Source organism: Mustela lutreola, chromosome 14 (assembly GCF_030435805.1).
Source record: "Mustela lutreola isolate mMusLut2 chromosome 14, mMusLut2.pri, whole genome shotgun sequence".
NCBI classification, from domain to species: Eukaryota; Metazoa; Chordata; class Mammalia; order Carnivora; family Mustelidae; genus Mustela; species Mustela lutreola.
Genome location: NC_081303.1, coordinates 72505335 through 72522435, shown reverse-complemented (window position 1 = coordinate 72522435; position 17101 = coordinate 72505335). Strand labels below are relative to the sequence as shown.

Sequence of the window (17101 nt, the reverse complement as noted above, 5' to 3'; positions counted from 1 at the left end):
TTTGGGGAGGAGAATTTATAGCCCGAGTGTGGAGAAGCTGTGTCACAGCCAAGCTCTGTGTGTACCTCTTGCAGGGACGCCTGAGGTCTGGTTTGCATGGAGCAGGGGTGGTGGGGGTGAGAGGGGCAGCATACAGTGGGGAGGAGAGGGGGGTGGCAGAAGCACCTGTTAGGTGCCTGGCCCTGGAATGAGGCTGAAGTTCTCAGGCTCCCCGTGAGTGTGCACCAGGATGCTGAGGGCAGGCGCTCACGGGATGCAGCAGCATCCTTTCCCAGCCCAGCTGCCCTGCCTCCCCGTGCTGCCCCGTGGCTCTCAGGGGAGGATCTGTCCTGCGGGAGAACCCGTCTGCTCACTGTGCTCACACACCACTAAGTTTTAACACCTGTGCATGCCAGCGAACCAACAGCACACCCAGCAGAGTCTTGGGTGCTCTACTCAGGCTCAAGGCTCGCAGAGAAAAGAAAAATGACAATGTCGACGGTAAATAATATTAAGTCTCTGCTGTCACTGGCTGTGACCCAAAAAGCGAATGAGCTTATAAGAGGAATTGGATTCCCGGAATATTGCCCTGGCTCACATATGTTGCGATCAGTCTTGGATAAAGCCCACTCTTAATATCGTGAGCCATTCATTTCCAGGCATAGAGATCGTTAAAATCCTCATTTTGCATTTTTTTTTAAAAAAATATTTTATTTATTTATTTGACAGACAGAGATCACAAGTAGGCAGAGAGGCAGGCAGAGAGAGAGAGAGAGAGAGGGAAGCAGGCTTCCCGCGGAGCAGAGAGCCCGATGCGGGGCTTGATCCCAGGACCCCGAGATCCTGACCCGAGCCGAAGGCAGCAGCCCAAACCACTGAGCCACCCAGGTGCCCCTCATTTTGCATTTTTTATCTACGTAAATGGATCATCTTGGTGAAGGCCCCTGTGCTTGGATGTTACTACCACCTTCTGCTAGATGATATGTAGATCTATGCAAATTTGTCATTTCTTCCCGATTGGAGAAAATCCAAGGATTCTCTTTACAGCTAACATTGATTAGGGACCTAATAGTCCACTCAGCAATGCTCTATATATTGTTACAACGTGCCAAGGGCATTCTCAGAGAAGACAGGATGGCATCTTAGGACAAACACCTCTAAACTTTTGGTGAGAAGTGACAAGCTCCTTGGTCACCTCAGGATCTTTCATTTGGTGTCAGAAAGGCCAAAATGCAGATCGAGGTTGGAGAGAGACTCTATTGCTTGTGAACCTTCTAGAGAAATCTATCTTTGACTCCCTAGGTTCTCCGGGCCTCAAAAAGATTTGTTACTCCAAGCTCCAAAGCTAGAGAGCTACTGAAAAGAAGACCATATGCCAGTAGAAAATGTCACTTTCACTGTCACAAATGACTGTGGTAGAAGCTCAGTTTTGTTGCAGTGTACACGGCAGTGTTGATCCTATTTGATTTGGGGTTTGGGTCTGTAGCACGGCAGTCGGGGTGGTGTCTGCAACACCTTGCCTTCCTGTGAGCGACGGTCAACATACACTCCCCCACCATGTGAACGTGGATGAGAGGGATGAGGCAGGGGCATGACATGAGCAACAGGGACAACAGGGACCCTGAGGACACGGGGACTGGGGACGACAGAGGGCCAGTGCGGAGAGACTGGGAAAAGTCTGAGCTGGATGGATAAACCTAAACTTCCTTCCGGGTCAGCGTGAGCTCCGGGAGCTGCCGACGTGACCCTCTTCTTTCGGGGAGTGGAAGGACAGGAGTGGGCTGCTGACGTGACCTGTCAGTGTCGCCGCGGCGCTTCCAAGATAGTAAGTACGAAGGAACTGAGGGTGGGGAAGCAGCTGAAGGCCAGGGAGATAAAAAAGTCAGAGTCACAGTCGGGCTGGAGTGGAAACGAGAGGCGAGTGGGAGGCCCGGGGCTGTTGGAGTGCAGCCCTCCTCCCCTGGCTGGCGTGTGTATAGCTTGCTTCGCTCAAAGCCCAAATCTCAGACCTGGAGACCTGCCAGCTGAAGAGGAAGTCCCTGTCTAGCTCTGAGCCGAGCTGCTGAAGCCTGAGACCAGCAGCGGCTCCGAGAGTCTCCGGGAGATGCTGCTCCTGCTGCTGGTGCTGCCCGTGGTTCTCTGCCCGGGCCGTGGCGGTGAGGAAAGTGGGCAACAGGCCACACCAGCTCGGGGACGGGGTCCACATAAAGCCCCGGAAGGTCAGGCTTCGCCAGCCTGGCCCACCACCCTCCAGACCGGGGGAGGGGGCCTGAGGCCCTGGGGACCAATGTCTTGGGCTCTGTTGCTCTTCAGACCCTGGGCCCCTTTTCTCTGGATCTTCCCAGTGTCCGTCCTCTCATCGTCTCCCGCTTTTCCCTTTCTCCTCACGTTTCTCACCCTTCCACTCCCCACAGCCTTTCAGGGGCCCACTTCTTACCAGGCCATCCAGATCTCGTCCTTCGCCAACAGCAGCTGGGCCCAGACCCAGGGCTCGGGCTGGGTGGGCGACGTGCAGATTCACGGCTGGGACAGCGCCGCGGACAGGGCCATCTTCCTGAAGTCCTGGTCCAAGGGGAACTTCAGTGATGAAGAGGTGGCGGAGGTGGAGGAGATCATCCAGGTCTACCTCAGCGGGTTCGTCCTGGAAGTGCAGGACCATGCCTCCGAGTTCCAGATGCAGTGTGAGTCCAGTCCCCTGACGCGGGGGCTCTCACGGACTTTCCTCTCCCCTGCTTCAGGCTACGACTCCCTCTGATCCCCCCTCTCCCCCTCCTCCCACTGACACACACACTTCCTGCATCACCCAGCTGCACGCACACACTTCTCTGGAGAAGTTGTACCCCTGACCCCACACCCCCACGGAGCATTCCAGGCTGGTCCTGCTGCTCACCCTCTGCTCTGCCAGGTGAAGGTGACCCTTTGTCACAGCTCCGGGTTGGCTCTTGGGTAACTTGCTTCTCTCAAACCCCAAGCAAGAAGCCCCACTTGTCTTCCCCAATGCCTGAGCGACCTCCTCCTGCAATCCCTCTCTTGGAGCCTCCTGCCTGGCCCTCTTTCCAGTGCATTCCTCTTACTGACCCTGGATGGCTGGCCCCCAGCCTCCACACCCAGCCCCGTCTCCCCTCTGACCTCATACATCATCTCACCTCCTTCTCTATCATTAGTGACCTGCACATGTGCCTCTCCCTGGTTCTCAGCTTCCTGAAAACTCTCAGATTGCTGTGATGAGATTTGGGCTCATCATGTCATGCCTCAGACCTTTTGCGTCACTCAAATCCCAAATCCCAGATTTTCCCCCTCATCTCTTTCTTCTTTGCTTCTTAGTAACTGTCCACTTTCCTTGTGCCAGACCCCTTTGAGATCCAGGGCATAGCCGGCTGTCAGCTGCATCCCGGCGGGGGCACCGAGAGCTTCGTGCGGGGGGCTCTGGGAGGACTGGACTTCGTGAGCCTCAAGAATTACTCCTGTGTGCCCGCCCCAGAGGGTGGCAGCAGGGCACAGCGCATCTGTGAGCTCGTTAGTCAGTACAAAGGCATCCGGGACATTGGCGAGAAGCTCCTCTTTGAAACATGCCCTCGGTATCTCCTGGGTGTCCTCGATGCAGGGAAGACAGAACTGCAGAGAAAAGGTTAGTCCCATTCCCCTAAGGCTTTTCCCTTTCACTTCCCACCACTTTCCTTAAATTGAAGAGGAGGTACCTATGAAGAGAGGGACTTAATCAATACTCTGGTTTCCAAAGGAGGAGAAGGGGTCACTGTCCAGACTTCTAAGTTTCCAAATCCCTGTCCTCTAGAGTGGAGTCATAATCTGATACTCTCCCTGCTCCTTTCTGCCTCAGTGAAGCCAGAGGCCTGGCTGTCCGCCAGCCGCCCTCCCAGTCCCGGCCGTCTGCTGCTGGTGTGCCACGTCTCCGGCTTCCACCCGAAGCCCGTGTGGGTGATGTGGATGCGGGGTGAGCAGGAGCAGCAGGGCACCCAGCGAGGCGACGTCCTGCCCCACGCGGACGGGACGTGGTATCTCCGAGTGACCCTGGACGTGGCGGCCCGGGAGGCGGCCGGTCTGTCCTGCCGAGTGAGACACAGCAGTCTGGGAGGCCAGGACATCGTCCTCCACTGGGGTGAGAAAGAGCTGGGGCCCAGCTGGGCATGGGGGAGATGGTCCTCAAGCATAGAAGGAGACCCTGGCCACAGGTGGGCTTGACCCATGAGAGGGGGCTGGGGAGGGACAAGAGGAGGGATAGAGGGAAGGGAGAAGGATGGAAGAATGGAGGGGGAGGGGGAGGGAGAAAAGGAGGGGAAGGGGAGAGGGGAGGAGGGCTAGACAGGGGTGGAGGGACAGAGGGGGCATACTCAAGAGTAGGTGACCATCAGGTAGGAAAAGGAAGGCCAGAAGATTCAGAGAATGGGTTTTGAAGTGACATCCTGTGTCCTTCCCAATTTTCAGGAAACCCCATCTCCATTGGCTTGATATCATTGGCAATAGTAGTGCCCCTCTTGATCCTTTTGATTGGTTTTCTCTGTGGGTTTTTGAGACGCTGGTGAGTTTTTGTTTCTCATCTTTTTTGTCTGCCTATCGGTTCCTTCAACCATTGCATCAATCACAACACCTTAGCCTCAGTCTCTCCACCAGACTCTCCCTTTCTCCCCAGTCCCATCTTCCTTACATGAATCTATCGTTTAAATTGTGGTAAACCTATCCTCATAAAACATAAAGCCTACCATCTTCACATGCATAGGTTAGAAGTATGATGTACACTCACATTTTGTGCAACCGATTTCTAGAGCTCTTTTCATCTTGAAAAACTAAAAGTCTATACACATTGAACAACGCCTCCACCGTCCCTGCTCCCCAGGCCCCAGCACCCACCATGCTATGCTCTGTCTCTAGGAATTTGATGACTCTGGAGACTTCATATAATTGAAACCTTTAGGAGTTGTCTTTTTTGACTGGCTTACTTCTCTCAGCACAAAGTCCTCATGGTTCATCCATGTTGTCCCACATGTCACAATTTCCTTCCTTCTCAAGGCTGAGTAATGACATTCCTTTACACCAAAACCACACACTGTTTATCATTCATCCATTGATGGATGCCTGGGGTTAATTCCGTGTTTTGGCTCTTTGTGAAAAATGTCACTGTGAACATGGCACCACAAGTGTCTATTCTGTAGAGATATTTTTTGTTTGTGTTCTTCACAGGTCATATCAGAGTATCTCATGAACCCTTGTCATGACTCCTCTTCCATCTGGAAGAAGCACCCAGAAGCCTAGAAGCTCAAGCCATCAGCCTCCTATTTCATCAAACAATCCTGCTATTTGATCACGTCGAGCTCCCATAGGATGCAAGATAAATCACTACTTACATCTAGCAGAAAAGTAATAGAAAACCGTCCATTTATTATGAGATAGTATCAATAGTATGGTTGCCCTGATCTACATGTGAGATATGGAAAAGAATGTGTCTTAGAATAAATGGAATATGGTATACAACTTGCGGGTGACGTCTCTTTGGTTTTCTGTTTTAAAGCTTTTTTTGTTCTGCTTCTGCTGAAATGTCCTTTGTCAAAGTAAGCTAGTGATAATCATGCCGCGATGGTTGTATTTGCAGAGCTGCCAAGCATGCTTGCTTCAATGTCTCTGTCTCTGCTTCAATGACTTTCTAACCCTGGAGGCACAGCTGAGATGCTTCTTCCCCCAGGAAGCCTTCCTTAGTGCTACAGTGGAAGCGTGGCATCACGCAGAGATCTACTTCACTCTGTACCCATGGCGTTGAGCTACTTCTGACTTTCTCCCTTTACTTGTGAGTTCCTTGAGAGAAGAGCTTGGTCCAGGTGGATCTCTGGCAAGAGCTCTTCTGTGCATGAGCATTTGCTCACTGAAAATGGTCTGAGTTGATGTAATTGCCATGTTGATGGGCTTTTTTTTTCAAAGTTTATAGCTTTTCTTCTCCCCAACCCCGTGGTTGATATTCTCAATTTCCCTCTTTCTAAGGTATTTCTCAATTACAAAAAAAAAATACCATGCTCTACTCCTTTCTGCCCTGAAGCGTCCTAGAGAAAATCTCTCGAGTCCTCGCTGTGACCACAGTCCAGCTGCCAAGCTTCTTCTTCTGGATGGGCCCCTGCTTCCCATGTTCCAGTTAGGAGCAGAAGTGGGGTGGAGGAGAGCAGGTAACAGAGCAGGGGGTTAAATACTCCCGTGAAAGACTCAGAGGGATTTAAAAAATATATCTGTGCTGTACCAATTCAGTCATATTTGATTTACATTGATGTTTCATCATTCTTTTGCCTCTTCCATAGTTTTTTAGGAGCCCCATTAAAAAAAAATTCAACCTCATTTTTATTAAAACAGCAGGAGGAGGAAGAAGGGGGAAACTTTGAGTGTATTTTTTATAGAAATTTGGGAAGGGAGGTCAGAATAAGCAGAGACTTTGGAGAAGCCAAAGTATTGGAAGCAATTTTCCCATTCTAGGAGAATGTGAACTTTAGGATTGGAGAAGGTTTGGAGAAATATGTTGCTTCCTCTCTTCTCTGTTAGCACAGCTGGTGACTCTCAGGACGCATTACACTGCACCTTACCTTAGAGCGAGGCACCCTTAGCTATCACCTGGGGCCCCAGTGAGTGTGATTTTTGGAGTGTGGACGATGAATTAGCAGCAGGAATAGTACCTATAAGCTTGCTAGCAACAGAAGTCTTCAGGCCTACCCTAGACCTCTTGAATCAGGAAATGCAGGAATGGGAACCAGAAATCTGTATTTTAAGAAACCTTTCTGCTCGTTCTGATGTACAAATAAGTTTGAGAAACGCTTCTCTAAAGATTTCTCAGCATTGTACTATTGACATTTTGGGCCGGAAACTTCTCTGTTAGGGAGGGTTGTCCTGTGTGCTATAGGATTTTGAGCAGCATCTCTGGCCTCTACCCACTAGATGCCAGTAACACTTCCCCAGTTCTAACAACTAAATGCGTCTTCAGACATTGTCAAATGTCTCCTATGGGGCAAAATGGACTCCAGATGAGAATCATGGTCTAAGATAATGAACATAATTTAATCCCTCTGCTTAGTTAGAATAACTGGTTCATAGTGTGTATGTGACCTAATTTGGTCCAATCCAGCTAGAGCCTGAGTTTCCATTTGGTGGTGGAGGAAGGAGGGGCTCTCTTTTTGGATGGCATCATATGCCTTCAAAATTCAAAACTTTGCTATAGAGTTTTGTTCCAAAAGCAAAGCTGACCCAGGAATGGAGTTCACAAATAAAACAGAATGATGGAATACAGGGCCAAAGGTCAGATCAAGCTATACCTGCAGACTGTCCTTTTCTGAGTATCTTAGTTATTGGAATCTAACAAGTTTCATTTTTCCTTTTGAATCAGTGGGGCTGGAACTTCAGTTGCTTAAAAAAGAGGCAACCCATGGAATGGGAGAAGATATTTGCAAATGACAGTACAGACAAAAGGTTGATATCCAGGATCTATAATGAACTCCTCAAACTCAACACACACAAAACAGGCAAACATATCAAAAAATGGGCAGAAGATATGAACAGACACTTCTCCAATCAAGACATACAAATGGCTATCACACATGAAAAAATGTTCATCATCACTAGCCCTCAGGGAGATTCGAATTAAAACCACATTGAGATATCACCTGACACCAGTTAGAATGGCCAAAATTAACAAAACAGGAAACAATATGTGTTGGAGAGGATGTGGAGAAAGGGGAACCCTCTTACACTGTTGGTGGGAATGCAAGTTTGTGCAGCCTCTTTGGAGAACAGTGTGGAGATTCCTCAAGAAATTAAAAATAGAACTTCCCTATGACCCTGAAATTGCACTCCTGGGTATCTACCCCAAAGATACACATGTAGTGAAAAGAAGAGCCATCTGTACCCCAATGTTTATAGCAGCAATGGCCACGGTCACCAAACTATGGAAAGAACCAAGATGCCCTTCAACGGACGAATGGATAAGGAAGATGTGGTCCATATATACTATGGAGTATTATGCCTCCATCAGAAAGGATGAATACCCAACTTTTGTAGCAACATGGATGGGACTGGAAGAGATTATGCTGAGTGAAATAAGTCAAGCAAAGAGAGTCAATTATCATATGGTTTCACTTATTTGTGGAGCATAACAAATGTCATGGAGGACAAGGGGTGTTAGAGAGGAGAAGGGAGTTGGGGTAAATTGGAAGGGGAGGTGAATCATGAGAGACTATGGACTCTGAAAAACAATCTGAGGGGTTTGAAGTGGCAGGGGGGTGGGAGGTTGGGGTACCAGGTGGTGGGTATTATAGAGGGCACAGATTGCATGGAGCACTGGGTGTGGTGAAAAAATAATGAATACTGTTTTTCTGAAAATAAATAAATCAATTTAATAAAAAAAATTCTGATAGTCCTATGATCTCTGATGTCTTGCAATAGCTCCTTCATTTTTTTCTTCTACCTTTTATTTACTCTCCCTGTCTCCTCCCTTCTCCAAATCATCCCTCCAACGTGGTTTGTTGGGCTTATGATTTTCCTCTGATTGTCCTCCTGGAAAACCTTAATGCACCCATGATTTAATTATGACCTCTGAATGAATGACCTTCAGAAATAGATCCTCACTCTCAAATACAAGGGCTTTCCAACTCTTTTTGAGGGAGTGTGCATGTGTCCATGTCTGTGCAATTTCTGCTAGTATATAAAGATATGTTTAAAATATTTTCACTTTGCTTCTAGTACTCATGTTAAATTAACTTATTAAGTTTAATATTTTATCTGGAGATCCTTTGGATTTTCTATACATAATCTCCTGACATCACGAAATATGAAAATTTCAATTGTTTTTTTTTTTTCCAATCCTTCGATCTTCTCTTGCATTTTCTTGCCCAATTACACTGGCTGTGACCTCCAGTACACTGGTGAATAGAATTATTGACAGCTGACATTCTCATCTTTTTTTTTTTTTAAGATTTATTTATTTATTTGAGAGAGAGAGAACAAGAACAGTGGGCAGGGAGGCAGAGAGACAGGGGAGTGAGAATTCCAACTCAGCATGGTGTCAGATGTGGGGCTCAATCCCATGACCTGAGCTAAATCCAAGAGTCAGATGCTTAACAGAATGCACCACCCAGGTGCCCCCCATCTTTTTACTTATATCCGACAGGAATTATTCAGGAGTTAATATTAGTTATATTAATTGCTGTGTGCTTCATGTTCACTTTTAAAAAATCAGATTAAGCACTTTTTCAAATTTGATAAAAACTTTTTATATTCCTTACTATTATGGATAGTTGTTGAAATTTATTAGGTGCTTATTCTGCATTTCTTGAAATGACAAAATGTTTTATATCTTTTTTCTCCTGAATGTGAGGAATCACACTTATTGATTTTCAAATGATAAATGAAAATGATGTTTCTATGAACTATCTTGTTATAATGTATGTATATGGATTCAGTTTGAATATTTTATTCATTTTTTAGAATAATTTCCTTGTCAGGACTTTTTGCTTCATAAAATGATTTGGAAAATCTTTCTTTGTATCTATTCTCAGGGAAGTTTTGTAGTTTTTCTCCCCCCCCTTAAATATTTGGCAAAATCTATCATTGAAGTCTAATACTTTGTTTTTGTTTGTTTGTTTTGGTGTGGGAAGGATTTTAAATTTAACTGCTAATTTCTAAAAATATGTATAGGCTTACTCGAATTGTCCATTTCTTTTTGTGTTAGGTTTGGTAAGTAAGATTTATCCAAGTTGTTCCAATGTCCAGTTGCTTATCAGCTTGTTCATAATGTCCTTATTGTCATTATCATCTTTTTACAAGATCCTGGAAATTTGTTCTCTCTTTGGTTTGTTCTTTCTGTTTCTCATTTTCACAGGGGCTCATCAATTTTATAAAGTTTTCAAAAAGTAACTTTTGGCCTCTCTGGTTCTCTCTACGAGCGTTTCATTTTATTATTTCCCTCCTTCTGCAAACATAACCCAGAGATACTGTGGGTTTACTTCCAGACCACCACAATGAAGCAAATATAATAAAGTGAGTCCAACAAATGTTTTCATTTCCCAGTGCATATGGAAGTTTCATTTGTACTGCACTATAGTCTAATAAGTACACAGAAGCATTATGTCAAAAAAATGTACTTATCTTTTGTTTTTTTTAAATGTACTTATCTTAATTGAAAATATTTCATGGTTATAAAATCTAATCATCCTTTACACTTTAAGCAAGTAGTAATCTTTTTGCTGGTGGAGGGTCTGCCTTCATGTTGGGGGCTGCTGATTGATCAGGTCGGTGGTTACTGGAGGCGGCAGTGGCTGTGACAATCTCTTCAATCAGACAACAGTGCATCTTGCTGCACTAGTGACTCTTTCTTTCACAAGGGTTTCTCTGGAGTAAGTATGTCACGCTGTTTGGTAGAATTTTACCCACAGTAGCACTTCTTACAAAATTGGAGTCAACCCTCTGAAACCCTGCCACTCCTTTATAGAACAAGTTTATGAAATATTCTAAGCCCTTTGTTGTCATTTCAAGAATCTTCACAGCATCCTTACTAGGAGTGAATTCCAGCTCAAGAAGACATTTTCTTTGCTCATCCATAAGAAGCAACTCCTCATCCATTTGAATTTTATCATGAGATTGCAACACTTTAAATATAATAGCAGTGAAAATGTTTTTGAAATATTGCAAGAATTACAAACTGTGACACAGACACCAAATGAGCAAATGCTGTTGGAAAAATGAGCTGATGGACTTGCTCAATGCAAGATTCCAAAACCCCCTTTATTTGTAAAATATGCACTATCTGCAAAGCCCAGTAAAATGAAGCTCCATAAAATGAGGCATTTTCTTTGTATTTAACCTGTTGTAATCAACAAATTCCAGTGTGTGCAAGAGGGGGTTTCCCATACACAAACCCCAAGAAAGTTTCTGACACCATTGGGATGTCCTACAACAACCCAATGCAATTGTATCTATCTGGAGGGAGCATCAGATCCCACCCATCAGACTTTCAGCCCTTCTGAAACTGTGCATCACACTTGAGATGCCAGTTGCAAGTTTAGGTGGTCACCTGTGTGTCTGACCATCCAGCTATAGACGGGAGGTCCCATGACTTCTTCCTTGGGTTTGATCCATTTGCTGGAGTGGCTCAAAGAACTCAGATAAACATCTGATTTTACTAGATCATCAATTTATTGCAAAAGAATATCACTCAGGAGTAGCCAGGTGACAGAGATGAACAGGGCAAAGTGTGGAAAAGACCCTGAAGCTTCTTCCATGTCTTCCCGAGTGTACCATTCCCCTAAGTCTGCCTGTGTTCCCCAACCTGGAAACACCCCAAACCAGTCTTTCTGAGTCTTATAGAGGCTTCATTACATAAACATGGCTGATTAAATCACTGGCCATTCACAACTGATTAAACCTCTAGCCTCTCTTCCCTCTCCTAGGATCTGGGGCAGTGGGACTGAAAGTTCCAATCCTCCAATCACAGGGCTGGCTCCTAACCTAAACAAGGCCCCATTCTTAGGTGCAATCTAAAAGTCACTTCATTAGCATAAAAATTACTCTTAACACTTAGGAAGTTCGAGGGTTTTAGGAGCTCCATGCCAGAAATGGGGACCAAGTACATATTTTTTATTATAAATCATAATGTTACTTCTAACTTCTTAATGTAGATGCATAAGCAATTTATATTCAGTCATTATTTTCTTCTATGTCTTTCTAAGCCTAAAAGTTCCTCCTAGGGACACCTGGAGGGCTCAGGCAGTTGAGTGTCTGACTCTTGATATCAGCTCAGGTCATGATCTCAAGGTCTTGGATCAAACTCTGTGTGGGGCTCCATGCTGAGCACGGGCCTCCTTAAGAGTCTCTCTCTCCCTCTCCCCCCGTCCTTCCCTTGTCACTCTCTCTCTCTCTTTCAAAGAAATAAAGACAAAATGATTTAAAAAAATAAATAAAAATAAATAAATAAATATTCCCTTTAAACAGGGATGTTGCTGCATATCAGAAAGTTTGATAAGCGGCATTGAATTTGTCAGTTCAATACGTTTTCTCATCAACATTAGTTATCTGGAATTGGTATTTCTGAGTTTCTAGACATGGAATAATTTCTGGTTCTGCTTTCGTCTTTGATTTTTTTTAGTTTAATTCCACATCTCAAAAAAACATTTTGTGTGGTTTTAAACTTTTGAAATTAATTCACATAAATTCATGAACAAATGTGTTGTCATTTTTTTCACTTCACTGACGTATCATTGATACATAAAAATCACAGACATTTAATATCTACATCTTTTTTAAGCAAGAAATTGAATATTTATTTTTAATTTATTAAAAATTAATATTATTTTAAAATACATTTAAAAACAAAACAACAAAAACAACACTTAACATGGGATCTATCTTCTCAGTGTATTTTCAAGTGCACAATTCCATATTGTTAACTCTAGGCACTAAATACAACAGATCAGGAAGACTTATTCATCCTGCCTGATAGAAACTTCAGATACGTTAAAAAACAATTCCCAATCTCCCTTCCCCCTCAGCCCTACCATTCTGTTCTCTGCTTCTGTGGGCTTTGATGATTTTAGGTGCTTCATGTACGTGGGGTCTTGCAGTTTTTGTCCTTCTGTGAGGAGCTGATTCCATTCTGTATAATGTCTTCTAAGTTCCCAAATGGCACGATTCTTTCTTTTAAGGCTGAATAATACTCTGTTGTATGTATACACCACATTTTCTTTATACAGTCATCTGAGTAAATGATACATGTGCACTTGAAAAGAATATGTATTTTTCTATTGGTAAGTGTTGAGTTCTAAATGTATCAGCCGAGTCTTCTTCATTAAGTGTGTTGTGTGAGTCTTATACATACTTGCTGATTTGCTTTTTCTATCATTCAGAAAAGTACACTTCAAAAAATATCCACCACTATTATACATTTGAAAAATATTTTCTTTTTAAAAATATGTTTCCTTTTTATCAGGGTTTGCTTTATAATTTTGAGGCTAAAGGCCTAGATGTGTACAAGTTTACAAATGTCCCATCTTCTCTGAGAAGCATTTTCTCCTTTACAGCCTCACCTGTGTGGTTAGTTTGTCATCCCTCAGTGCTAGCCTTGCACCTGCTTCCTTGTGACTCCTGTTGCCATAGCGTGTCTTTCCCATTGGTTGAAGTTTTCAAATCTTCTGCTTACTGACACACATGGAGTTTCTCTTATGAACATGATCTGATATAGTTGTGTTCTGTTCAGTTGGAGAATCCTTATCTTTTAGTTGGTCTACTTATTTCAGGATAACTACTGAAACTTGGGGTTTAAATTTAACACACACCCACTTACTCCTGCCTCCCTCTTTTCCAGTCCCTTTTATATTCTTTCCCTCCCTGACTCCCTGCCCACTTTTGGATTAAGTATTTTTTAATTATATTCTCTCCCTATGTAAGCTCGTTGGCTTCATGGTCCTTTATAATTCTTTTACTGGTCATTCAAGAAACATTTGCATCCCTCTGAAGCTTATCAAATGTATTACAAGTTAGTATTTTATCACTTTGTGCCAGTGTGATGACCCTAAAACACTTTAACTTCATCTATTCTCCTGATTTACATGCTGCAGTTGCCATATATTTTAATTTATTTCACAGAACAAAGTTAACATTTTAAATCAATTCAGAGTTAAATTTATTTACATTCATTATTGTTTATTTGTCCTTTGCAGCGCTCACCGTGGCAGTCAGTGTTGGGGCTTAGCAGTGTCAGATGACCCTATTGGAACAAGGAATTGCAATTCCTCAAGTGTGGATTTCAATCTCTGTGAAGTCTGTTCTATTTTTTTCTATTTCTGACTCACTGGCAGTACTACAGTAGAGGGTTTTAGAATGGAAGCTTCTCAGGTCTCAACCTGGAGCCCCACGCTGCTTACCAGGGCTTTTCTTTCAATTAGGCACCAAATTCCAGTATTTGTCTCCTTTAGTCCCTTGGTTCTGTAGAAGTTTCTGTTCAACTTCTTGGCCTCTCGGGTGCCACTCTTGGGATTGGCAGGGACTTATCAGAGAAAAAAAAAAAAAAAAAAAGATTCCAAATGCTGGCTTTCAATTCTCAGGACTTCTTTCCTTTCCTGGATCATGGACTTTCCATTCCTCACAGCCTGGAGAGGTCTCTAATGTCTTTAAATAGATGATATTTTTCAAAATCTAGTTTTGCCAGCTGTTCTTAGCAGGATGATTTACCCTAAACAATGTAACTAATCACTACCAGTGTTATTTTAGAAATCAATAAAATTGGTTAGGACCATGACCTTGAAAGTATAAAGATTTAGTAATCAGGGAGGCAGATAGAAATGGATTGACCCATGACATTAGCACATTCAGGGGAGACATTGTTGTTTTCTCAAGCTGCAGAGATCATCAATGATGATGTTGGTGGTAATGGTGATGATGATGATGATGATGATGATGATGGTGGTGGTCGTGGTGGTGTTGGTGGTGTTGATGGTGATGATGATGATGGTGATGATGGTGGTGGTGGTGGTGGTGTTGATGGTGGTGGTGATGGTGAGGATGATGATGATGATGATGGTCTTAATATTTTTTTTTAAAGATTTTACTTATTTATTTTTTTTTAGAGGGGGAAGGAACAGAAGGAGACAAAGAGAGAGAGCGAGCCTTAAGCAGACTCCCCACTAAGCAGGAAGCCTGATGTGAAGCTCCAGCTCATGACCCTGAAGATCATGACCTGAGCCAAAACCAAAAGTCAGGGGCTTAACCAACAGAGTCATACAGGCATCCCAGTCCTAATAATTTTTAAGTTTTTTTTTTTTTTTTTTTTTTGTGTGTGTGTATGTGTGTTTCACATTCTTTGTTTCATCCTTAAAATAACCCCATGAGGAATGTAATATAGTTGTTCTCATTTCACATGTGGATGCTGTAACTCCTAGAATTGTGCAATTTGTTTGTTACATCCACATAGAGCAAGACAGCCCAATAATACTCTTGTTTCAATTCTTTTTTTTTTTTTTTTTTTTAAAGTGACTCTTGGGGGAAAGAAGAACTTACAACACTTTTCATATAGTTTCAGAATAGGAGTAAAGACAATTTTAGAGTTTAATTGCTCTCAACTTGGGGAGCTGGTTTACAAGGAAAAGTTAAGGCAATGGATAGCAGAGACAGAAATGGTCATGGACATGGGCAGGGGTAGGGGTGATAGTAATTCTTAAAAATGTAGTAAAATCCAACATATAAAATAAATATGCACAAACCCCACAAATATAATAAATGATGAATAATATCTTAAATGGGACAAGAGGCATTCATCTTCCTTCCAGAAGAATTCCAAATTATCTATGTAAATATTTCCTTTCCAGGAGATAGGGCTTGATTACCTGCTCTCGAGTGTGGGCTGGACTCACTTCCAACGGACAGAGTGTGGACAGGTAAAAGAATAAATTTACAGTGTAAAAACCTGGCAGATGTCCTTAGCCAAATGATCAAGGTGATTATCACCAGTCACAAGTCATGTTGATAGCACAGGCGCCTCAGATGGTCTGAAGAGAAGGGCATGCCGCCTCCATAGTATTCTTCCTTCAAACCCATAACCCAAAACTGGTCACGAGAAAAACATCAGACATCCCCAAAGTGAGGGAAATTCTACAAATATGACCATTACACTTCCAAATCAAAGTCATGGAAACAAGGCAAGACTGAAAAAACTGAAATGTGTCACTGAATACAGCATAATTCCCTGGGTTGAAACTTGGAACAGAAAATAGAAAGTAGTGGAAAACCTGGTGAAATCCAAGTAAATCTGCCCTTTACTTCATGATAATTATATTAAGGTTCATTTCTTAGTTTCAGCAAATTTGCCACAGTTATGTAAGATGTTAATTTTAGGGAAAACCAGGTCAAAGACATCTCCATACCATCTTTGCACCTTTTCATTAAATCTGAAATTATTCTGAAATAAAACATTTCTTTAGAAGTCCTAGTAAAGTCCTAAGAAAAACCTAAGAAAGGCAGAGTTCAGAGTTCTTAAAGTCTGTTAACTGTTAAGATGACCTACACAAGTGTGTGCCTCATGAAACAGCACTTGCTCTGAGAACATACATGCTCTAGGACAGAAACTAGGAACAGCTGAGAAAAAAGTTCCTGGAGTATGAGCAATAGAAAGAAAAATTTAAATTAGAAATAGATGGACAACATGCTGAATTAATTGGAATAACAATACACAGGCTGAAATTCAGCATCAAACCTGTTATTCAAATATTTTGTCTTTGGACCTGTTCATGAACCTGCTGAAAAGGGTCAGGTCTCCCAGATGGAGAGAACCAGCACATGGGTCGTGAGAAACCAACCTTCCCCAATGGCTGCTCCATCTTCACGCTGCTTGACTCGTAGTGCAGGGGATGAAGGGCTAGTCAAGGTTAGCCATAGAATATAAGATATCATGAAGTTGGCAGCGTGGATGGAGAAGCGTAGGATGTGGTGGTGAATCCTCCAGACTCCCTAAAGGAAGCACGACCATGCCCAGCTGTCAGGGGCTCCAGTCTGGGCTGAGCAGCGTCAGTCTTTGGGACTCCAGATGTGAGGCGAAGGTCTGGTTCATCTGTGGGTGAGCACATTTGAATTATAGGAAGCCATAGAGATGTAGATAAAGACTGCAAATTATTACTTGTACTTTAGACACTAAAACTGCACTTCCTAAAACTAAATTAAATTAAGTTAAAAATTAAATTAAATTAAATGGCGTACTAGGCAGTACAGATTAGAACATCTCCATCATGCAGATAGTTCTTTTACAGAGCACTGCTGTAAGACGTGGTGAGCATAACTGAAAACTTCTTAAGCCACATCAATAAAATGCAACTGGAGGTGCGGAGAAAGACAGGGATTTTCATGGACTTAGGCACTGTGAGGACCTCAGAGTGTGCTGTTCTTCAGGACACGTGGGTCCAGTTCATGTCAACGGCCACCACTGCTCTCAGACATGACAGGTGGTGACTGTGGATGACGGGGCCGAGGACCTCTCACACAGGTTTTCAAAAAGTGGGAGGTACGGGGACACATTCGAGAGTTCATGGCAGCATCACCACTGAGCTCTTGGGGGACCTGAAGGAAAAACATGGCAAGGGGCATGGTCTGAGCCAGAACCCTT

General features: G+C 43.5%; 1 protein-coding gene across 2 annotated transcripts; it reads left to right on the top strand.

Moving 5' to 3' along the window:
- The first annotated feature begins 1606 nt into the window (after positions 1–1606).
- On the top strand, positions 1607–5453 carry LOC131814603 (T-cell surface glycoprotein CD1b-like). 2 transcript variants are annotated; one of them, XM_059145661.1, is made up of 6 exons: positions 1607–2198; positions 2394–2660; positions 3329–3607; positions 3818–4096; positions 4423–4516; positions 5176–5453. In XM_059145661.1, exons 1-6 carry the CDS (start codon positions 2084–2086, stop codon positions 5195–5197), a joined length of 1056 nt encoding a protein of 351 aa, XP_059001644.1. In that variant the 5' UTR covers positions 1607–2083; the 3' UTR covers positions 5198–5453. The 2 variants fall into 2 exon arrangements, with proteins under 2 accessions (XP_059001644.1, XP_059001646.1); XM_059145663.1 differs by having other exon boundaries at positions 1609–2135.
- The last annotated feature ends 11648 nt before the right edge of the window (positions 5454–17101 follow it).

Bases quoted from the DNA above. Each gene is read 5' to 3' on its own strand.
- LOC131814603 (XM_059145661.1), top strand. From the start codon at position 2,084: ATGCTGCTCCTGCTGCTGGTGCTGCCCGTGGTTCTCTGCCCGGGCCGT. The intron at 2,199-2,393 runs GTCAGGCTTCGC...CACTCCCCACAG, and splicing joins TCCACATAAAGCCCCGGAAG to CCTTTCAGGGGCCCACTTCT. The intron at 3,608-3,817 runs GTTAGTCCCATT...TTTCTGCCTCAG, and splicing joins GACAGAACTGCAGAGAAAAG to TGAAGCCAGAGGCCTGGCTG.